Source organism: Heteronotia binoei, chromosome 7, assembly GCF_032191835.1.
Source record: "Heteronotia binoei isolate CCM8104 ecotype False Entrance Well chromosome 7, APGP_CSIRO_Hbin_v1, whole genome shotgun sequence".
NCBI classification, from domain to species: Eukaryota; Metazoa; Chordata; class Lepidosauria; order Squamata; family Gekkonidae; genus Heteronotia; species Heteronotia binoei.
The window spans coordinates 103,781,869-103,791,367 of record NC_083229.1 but is presented as its reverse complement, the minus strand read 5'-3'; the positions used below and the strand labels follow the sequence as shown (position 1 = coordinate 103,791,367).

At 42.1% G+C, this 9,499-nt stretch overlaps 1 protein-coding gene across 1 annotated transcript; it reads left to right on the top strand.

Moving 5' to 3' along the window:
- The first annotated feature begins 1,680 nt into the window (after positions 1–1,680).
- Positions 1,681–7,450, top strand: NRSN1 (neurensin 1). The gene is made up of 2 exons (XM_060244145.1): positions 1,681–1,879; positions 5,393–7,450. Exons 1-2 carry the CDS (start codon positions 1,688–1,690, stop codon positions 5,789–5,791), a joined length of 591 nt encoding a protein of 196 aa, XP_060100128.1. The 5' UTR covers positions 1,681–1,687; the 3' UTR covers positions 5,792–7,450.
- The last annotated feature ends 2,049 nt before the right edge of the window (positions 7,451–9,499 follow it).

The window sequence follows — 9,499 nt, the reverse complement described above, 5'->3', positions numbered from 1 at the left end:
GCCTATAACCTTCTGCATGCAAATCACCACTGCTGAGCTTTGGCATCTTCCTAAATGCACTGTGCTGAGAACAGTGGCAAGAGATGAAGGAAGTTAAATCATGGGAGGACATGGAGTCCCCAGAACAGATGTGTCGTGGATCAGAAGTGAAACACTACCCATTTAAGTATTCTATGTGCACCGTATGATATTTAAATGTGCTTGCTGTATGCCTTCAGTTCTGGAATGTCCACCTTCTTGATGCACACTAGGTATTGACCTTACCTGTCATAGCCGTAATGTTTATTTTTATCCAAGCTTTTAACTCAGGGGTTTTGTCCTTTTTAGGCGCTTGTACAGTCTTCTCTAGACTGAAGACGGTTTTATGGATACCATATTTACCAGTGACCTACCTCATATCTGCTTTGGATTATATCCTGTGTACACAATATAGCTGCTGCGTGAAAGCCACTATCTCCACTTGCCCAGTTATTTGTGCTTACCAGCTTTTTGTTCAGACTGGGCACATTTCTCCAAGCCATTCCAGATATTTTGTGTTTGGATAACCTTCCTAGGTATCAGACCAACAAATAAAACTATTCAAAATGGCAGCCATGCATTTTGAGGTTATTGCAGTTTTATGCGATTAGAGGACCAAAATGAAATGTCTAAACAGGCCACCTAATGCTGAGATGACTGAAGCTACTCAGATCAGGAGCAGCTGTCCAAGATCTCTGACAATGGTGCCTTCCAGTCCTTTTAAACATGAGTCTTTTTACAGTAGGTGTTGATAACTGCAGCTGAGACTTCATAGCAGGAGTGCAACATCTGCTCTGTCACTGAAATATAGCTTTGCTTGCTGGAGCTGTAGAACATAAGGTGCAACCATGGCTGAACTTTCCTTAATATGACTTTTTTTTTTTGTCCGGCCCTGAATTCAGACAATAACTTCCAATATGTATTGTTAAGAGATGACATATCATTAGGTGAGTGTAAGGTGACAGACACTGGAACAATCCCCTCCAATACACACACACACTTTAAGTATGTGCTAGTGGGGTCTGAACTTGCTGAGACTGAGAGGGAAAGAGACCTTGGTTTTGCGGTAGACAGCTCAATGAAATGTCAACTAGATAGACTATGGGTCTGATCCACCATAATTTTCTTATGTTCTTTTCAAGTATAGCTTTTGAAACTTTACAGAATTTATTTGTAAATATTCCAGGATGTTCTTCAAAGTTTTAGCCATTGCCAAATTATATTGACCCTAGAGGGAGCAGGCATATTCAAGGCTATACAGAAGGTATTTGTGAAGTTCCTGCATTGTTCAGGGGGTTGGATTGGTGATCCTGGAGATCCCTTCCAACTCTGTGACTCTATATGGTGTTTACATAGCCATTCGGGAGGTTAAAACTCTATGGTACCTATACACCGTAGAGTTTTTACCTCCCAAATAACTAGAGTGTCTGGGAAAAACATAGAGTAGCCCCGCATAGGTGCCACCATTTTTATGACATAATTTCCGGGTGACATCATCATGCCAGCGACATTGGAGGAAGTTCCACCCAATGTGGGCCGGTGGGTTGGGAACCTCCTGGGAGGGAGAACCCCCACCTGGACCTGGGGATTGGCAGCCCTAATTGTTTCTCTAACAGGAGGCCATCTTTACTTTCAAATGTCTTTTTCTGTATGTGTGCAGGTGTGAAGGATGAGTGCTTATGCTGACATCTGTGCATCCAATGAGGCACAGCAAGGTACTACAGAAAATAACTACCAGCGCTATGGAGTGCGCTCTTATCTGCATCAGTTTTATGAGGACTGCACGGCATCCATTTGGGAGTACGAGGATGATTTTCAGATCCAGAGATCACCCAGCCGGTGGAGCTCTGCATTCTGGAAGGTATAGCTATGCAACAATTGTCTGAAAACTTGACAACTTACTGCCCCAAATGGTGAACAAGCCCATCAATTCTGTGTGGTGTGCCCAGCTCCTCTTGTTTTTGAAGGTTAGGCTGGCAGCAAAACAGAAGTCCTTAATAGATTACCATGCGTGCCTAATGAGCCACATTTGGTCACAAGTTGTGAGGCCACAGTCCCTGGCATGTATCCATGCACTAGTTCCTCAGAGAGAATAGCATTTCAACTTGTGGCACAGGGGGCACTGATTCCCCTCCCACTGGAGGTCTCCACTTTGTCCTTGATGATGTACTGGATGAGTCAGACACACACACACACACAACAAAATTTGAGGATATTCAGTGGGCTATAAAAGAGGGAAATGGGAAAATCTTGTCCTGTGAAATCCATGAACACATTTATCCATGACTATATAGAAAAAGTGACATATTACAGAAAATTAGAAACAAATAAGTGGTCATCTGCAAGGGCTTGCAGGGATGTCTCATTTCCCCCTACCCTACTATTTCCTCTTTCCCCTCTTTGAAATACCCCATAGCCTTTCCCCATTCCTGCTTTCTTCTCTCCTTCCCACCCATCAGCCAACCTACCTTTCTCTCCCCCCCACCCCATTTTCAGCTTTCCCTCCTCCTCCCTGGCCAAGTTGTATGGAGCCAGCTGAGCCAAGCCCAGTTGCATGAGGTTGCCTAGCAATTGTCCCACAGAACATTTGTTTCTTAAAGTCACAGGAGCTGCTTATTTAGGAGGTTTTAACCCCCCCCACCCAACGTACTGATTTTAGATTTCAGGTTTTTCAGCAAATTTGGGGCACAGGTACAGGTGCATGGCTTCAGTCTCTGGATTTAAGTATCCACAGATTTGGCCGCATTGAGAATTTGATATATTGGTGAGCCATCTTTTCAAAAGAAAAGTCTTTATTTGAGGCAATCTTGGATTTTTTTTTCCCAGAATGAATTCACACAAACTATTGAGACAAAATTTTCCTTCCCTCTTTCTCAGTTATGGTGAATGATTTGTTTAAAGTGGAGAACCATGTCTCAAGCAAAGAACATATCTTCCTTTCACCATCAAGATATACCAATATTGTGTCTGTCAGACAGGTTATATTACAGAACAGTTACAGAAGGAATATGTGATATTCAGAAATACTATTCACCATTCTTAGATGGTAATGTTAAAAAGACAGAAGACACGAGACTGTACTGAGCATATCTACAATATGTAGTTATATGCCAAATTGATACATGTGCTTAAAGTCTATGAATTTAAGGACTCTTAGTGGAGTGTAATGTGGCACTGGATTGTGGACTTAATGTTGTATTTATCCATGCTACAACCTTTGGCACAGGTCATCCCCCCTTTTTTTTTACATTTTGGAAACGGAGTTCACCCACCACATCACAACTGTGTCTCCAGAATTCATGCATCCTACCCTGCCTTGATAGCTGATAGAGTTTTAACTGTGATAGATTTTTAATCATTTTATATTTTTAAAGTTTATTTGTTGTATTTTCTGTACTGTTTTATCTGGTGCATCTTAGATATTGTTAACTGCCTCAAGTCCTGTTCAAGGGAGAGGGAGCAGGACGTAAATCTGATAAACAATCACATTCGTGTTTGGCAGGAGATTCAATATTCAACCTCTGTTAAACTTGCTTCAGAATAGTACGGGAGAATATTATATTTCTGTGAAACTTGCTTCAGAATATTATAGGAGGTGGTTCTCAGAATAACATCTTGTGTCCAAAGCTTGGGACAAGGCAAAATCAACTTTGTGAGAGAGGAGAGTCCCCTTTTCCATGTTTGAGACCCCAACTATGTCTCTGGCCAACTCATTTACCCTGGGCATTGAGTGGCTGTTATCAATGCTGGTTTTTGTAGCAGGAACTCCTTTGCATATTAGTCTACACCCCACTGATGTAGCCAATCCTCCAAAAGCTTTCAATAGGCCCCATACGAAGAGCCCTGTAAATTCTTGGAGGATTGGCTACATCGGGGGGGGGGGGGGGGGCTATAGCCTAATGTGCTACAAAAAAAAGTCCTGGCTGTTATTAAAAATGAGCCCATGCATGCCAAAGGCACAAATCCTTGGAAGAAGGGGGGAAATGAATACCAATGTGTTGGGAACATTGGTATAGTTATCATGGGGTAGGGAAAGTACTTTGTTGCAACTGTACCTTAAATTTGTCAAAGAGCAGATCATTGAGTCATGTTGTGGATCATGCACCCCAATTTTTTTTTCTCAGACACAGTGCAATAGAAATATTTGGATTTATTTAATTTTAAATATTTATATCCTACTTTTCTGCTGATCAACAGGACTCCAAGCACTGACCATGACATTTTTCTGGGAAAATAAGCAAGTCCCACTTTATTCAGTAGGGCTTATTCCCAGGAAAGTAGATTCAGGTGGGTAGCCATGTTGGTCTGAAGCAACAGAGCAACGTTTGAGTCCAGTGGCACCTTTAACACCAACAGAGTTTAATTTGGAGTATAAACATTCATGTGCATACACACTTCTTCAGCAATGTGCATGCACACAAAAGCTGATACCCGGAAGAAAACTTTGTTGGTCTTAAAGATGCCACTGAACTAGAACTTTGTTCTGCTGCTTCAAACCAACCTGGCTATCCACCTGAATCTTCTTTCATGGGAGTAAGCCCTATTGAATGAAGTGGGACTTATTTTTGAGTAGACCTGCTTAGAGCTGTTCTTTTAATGATCTCATCCTGACTCAGTTTGAACTGCACTGCTGATGGCACTGCACTGTTCTGTGTTAATATATGGAAAGTAACCTACTGAATGGGTGATAGGGTTGCCAAGTCCCTCCGCTGCTCCAGCATGTGTTCTTCACACATGCAAATCATGTGCGACGCAATGACATCACCCGGAAGTGCTGGGAACATCACGCGGGGACACTCTAGGACTTGCACTAAAAACTCTGTGGTACCATATAGTTTTTTTAATGTGAGTCCTAGAACGTCCCCGCATGCTAGGTGACGTCATTGCATCAGGAATGGCACATGCCAATGAGGGTCTTTGGGGGTGGGGACCCCCCCCCCAGTGGCCTGCTCCTTGCTGGTGGGTTGGGGCCCTCCCAGGTGGGAGATTCCCCCACCCTCAGCAGGAGCTTGACAGCCCTAATGGGTGATGTCACTTCCAGTGGCATCAGGGGGTGTAGTCTAAGAGGTAAATGAGATCCTGCTGGGATTTTTTTCTACAAAAAAAGCCCTGCAAGTACATATTCTGTTTCTGTGCATATCCTGGCATAATCCTCATTGATGGCTTGTTCACAGGCTACTCATGGACACAGTGAATGTGTGAAAAATCATCTGCCCACTGTAATTCAATTTGATTGTTGCCTTAAGGCACTTCTAGCATTTATGCTTGATGAATGGGATGATGACAGCTTTCAGTGAAATGTCAAATCTGTTTAGTAACTTTAAAGAATTACTAGAGTAGCTTTGTTTATTGCCAACATTTCTTTGTTTTTTAGGTTGGACTCATCTCCGGGACAGTGTTTATGCTGATAGGGATCATTGTTCTTATAGTAGGCTTTCTGGTGCCCCCCAAAATTGAAGCCCTGGGCGTCGAAGATTTTGTAGTGGTGGATACACATGCTGTTCAGTTTAACAGAGCCCTTGATGTATGTAAGTTGGCAGGAGCAATTTTGTTTTGCATTGGAGGGACCACAATGGCGGCTTGCCTGTTAATGTCTGCATTTGCCAAAAGCTACTCCAAAGAAGAAAAGTACCTACAACAGAAATTTAAAGAGCGAATAGCAGACATGAAAGTTCCCCCACACCCAGTCACAAAAGCCCCAGCACCTGGAGAATCCAAGATACCTGTCACTCTGTCCAAAATTCAAAACGTCCAGCCATTATCTGAAACCTGATTTGTTTTCTCTTCCCCAACTTAAACTACCCATGAATTTGAAAAAGTCAGTTTTGACTAATCTGTGTTCGCAATGTAGCATCACAGCACTCTACACCTAGCTGGATAGGAGATTGGAAATCTAATCCAGTAAGAATCCTGACACTGCAGGAAAGGAAAGGTTCAGCCATTCGTGGTTTGAACAAAAGCATTAATATGCTTGCAGTTGTGTGAGTGAGGTGGGTTTTTCTTCAGATGCATTGAATTCTTATGACCCACAAGACCTTGCAAAACACAATTTGATTTTCTTTTTGCTTTTCATTCCCAGATAACATTTGTCCCTGTTTTACTGTGGACATCTTAAAACGCACACTGATAAAAATTAACACCCAAACATTATTGAAAAGTTAACGTGTGCACATGTCAGAGAACGGTGCAAACAGAGAGAGTTTTCATATGCCTGTTTCCACCATGCTGCTGAAGAGGTAAATGCACTGCCAAGTAACTCATCTGGTCAGCAGTTCGAGTTGCAGTGGGAGAAACATAAAAAGAAATGCCAAGCCAGATAGGCACATACAGGATTGCAGCCAGTGTCCTTGCCCTTTTCATAGTACAAAGGGTAGATCATCCACTTCATGCCCTGCCGCAGTCTTGTTGCAGAAGTCTCACATCCTCCTCCTCTTTGCAAAGAAATTCAGTATTTTCTGTCATCTGGATTCTGAGCAGCCCATTTTCCACCCATCGATTCAACAACATCATATAGCTGTTAACATTAGTATTAAGTTGTGGTGAGAAACAGCTGTCCATCTCAGTCCATGCAGCCTTATTTTCCCTCTAGATTTAATGGCTGTGGGAAATGCAATTGTAAAAATGTGTGCTGCTTTATTTTTTTTTGTAAGGAAATGAATAACCAATTAACCCAGCTACTGTTCCAGTCTTAAACCCTCAGTAGGAATAGTGTGTGAGCCATTATTTAAATTTTTGCTATACATGAAGTCCATTTGCACCAGGATAAGAGCTTGAAAGCCCACTCCTCTGCTTTGTGTGCACTGTGATGTGTACATAAAATACATGAGCACACATGGGGTTCCCCCACCCACCCGCCATCCCTCCCTTCCCATCAGTGGAAGAAACGTTCATTCACATCAGTGCACACACATACAGTAATACTGCTGAAGAGAGAATCACTGCTCTCACGTCCACAGAAACTTTCTGGGTTTGGGAAATTCAGTGTCTTTGACCATTTTAGGAATGGCTCACAGGGCATGTTTCCCATTCCCATACAAGGTTCATGCCCTTGCCCACTCCCACTTACTTCAACAGGGATTGTCCCAGGTTGAATCTTGCCATTGTTTTCAAAACTGAGTTCTTCTGTGTTCTCTACATCTAATTGCCTGTCCTTAAAAGAAAATATCAAAGGTACTTCTATTTTTCTAGACAAGAGTGAAAGCTCTCTTGAGTCAGATTACAGCTGTGTTGATGCTTACCTGCAAATCTGTCCTTTCACAAAAGTTATAAATAATCTCTGTCTCAAAAGAGACCATTATCTCCTCTCTTTAATCTATGGATTGAAACCAGCTCTGCGTAAAGAGATGTGAACTTTGTATTCTTTCACGACATGTGCCCACCTTATAATTCTGTCTATTTTTTTGAATGGATTAAATAAAAATGTAAGAACCAGCTTGTTCCTTGGCCAAATTGTTTTTTTTTCCCCTTCAAAATATCAAAGAGCCTCAATGAATTGGACAGTTATACATGTTGTCTGGACAGCTTGAGGAGAAACTGGTTCCCCTGTTGCAATTGCACAATTCAGCTTGAATTTCCTTTCAGTAAATCAATCTTTCAACAAAACCAGACTCATTTCAACAAACTGCCTTGGCCTAATCCCAAAAGAATGGCACAACCAGGCATCATGGCAGCTGCCATCCTAAGGCAACTCAGCTCATCTCTACTGAAGACGTACAGTCATATCCAATGCTGAGGCAACCATATATGGCATACATTCTATCTTGAATGTTGTTAATTTCTGTATCATTGCTATGTTTAATAGCTAAGATATACAAGCTAATAATGAAGCCATGTTGACAGCCAAATCCTTACAACAGGCCACCCTAGCTTAAGACAAGTATCCTTGGTGATGTGGTGCTCACCAACACCTTTGAACAATAATATGTTCATTTCAAAACACATCCTCTTAAGTGGATTTCTATCTGAACTGTTATAGAGCTACTATTAGAGTAACACATATGCTCACACCCTGACGATTTGTGATTGGCTCCACCTTTTGTGGTTAGCTTTGCCTCCTGTGGCAGCCATTTTGTGCTTGCACCCACCACCTTGTATCCAGTGCTTGCAGGTTCAAAAACCCTGGTATAAGATTGTACTTCTGCTTAAGGCAGTAGCCATATAAGCTGTGATGATGGATGGATCTCTCTGTCTGGGGCAGTGATGCTCTGTATTCTTGGTACTTCCGGGGCAACAGCGGGAGGGCTTCTAGTGTCCAGGCCCCACTGATGGACCTCTTGGTGGCACCTATTTGTTTGGTTTTGCTTGTATGTGACACATAATGTTGGACTGGATGGACCATTGTCCTGATCCAACATGGCTTCTCTTATGTTCTCAGGTGCTGGGAGGCCTCAAGCAAGGCATTTAGTCTTTGCATCAGTTCCCCCAGCTGTGTTAGCAAGTTAATTCTTTGTTTCTTCAATATTTTTGTCTATTGTTGGCTAACACAAACTCCCTCTCACAATTTGTTTACGTTTTATAACACCAGCAGACACTAATATCAACAATTAAAATTAGCAAAAAACACAAAACAACAATCATACAGAAAAAGAGTGTTATTAATTTAAAAAGGAACTACAAAAGGCAGGGCTTGCAAACCCGTATGGACAGAGACTTCAAAACTGGTGTCATGTGACACTGATGTCACTTCCAGCTTCTGGATTAACAGCAAAAAAACAGCATTCCTCAAATCTCTATGGAAGATGAAAAGTGTTTGCCTGCTCGAGAACTGCTAATTTTGGAAGGGGTGTTGAAAGACCTGAGTCAGATTGACGTGACAAGAGAGGAGGTCCTACAACTGATAGATGAATTAAAAACTAATAAGTCACCAGGTCCGGATGGCATACATCCAAGAGTTCTGAAAGAACTCAAAGGTGAACTTCTGGATCTCCTAACAAAAATATGTAATCTTTCATTGAAATCTGCCTCCGTTCCTGAGAACTAGAAGGTAGCAAATGTCACCCCCATCTTTAAAAAGGGTTCCAGAGGAGATCCGGGAAATTATAGGCCAGTCAATCTGACTTCAATACTGGGAAAGTTGGTAGAAACCATTATCAAGGACAGAATGAGTAGGCACATTGATGAACACAAGATATTGAGGAAGACTCAGGATGGGTTCTGTAAGGGAAGATCTTGCCTCACTAACTTGTTACAGTTCTTTGAGGGGGTGAACAAACATGTGGACAAAGGGAACCCAATAGATGTTGTTTACCTTGACTTCCAGAAAGCTTTTGATAAAATTCCTCATCAAAGGCTTCTTAGTAAGCTCGAGAGTCATGGAGTAAAAGGACAGGTCCTCTTGTGGATCAAAAACTGGCTAATTAATAGGAAGCAGGGAGTGAGTATAAATGGGCAATCTTCGCAGTGGAGGACGGTAAGCAGTGGGGTGCCGCAGGGCTCAGTACTGGATCCCATGCTCTTTAACTTGTTCATTATTGATTTGGAG

Coding starts and splice junctions, on each gene's coding strand:
- NRSN1 (XM_060244145.1), top strand. CDS start 1,688: ATGAGTGCTTATGCTGACATCTGTGCATCCAATGAGGCACAGCAAGGT. Junction 1,880..5,392: donor GGAGCTCTGCATTCTGGAAG/GTATAGCTATGC, acceptor TTTGTTTTTTAG/GTTGGACTCATCTCCGGGAC.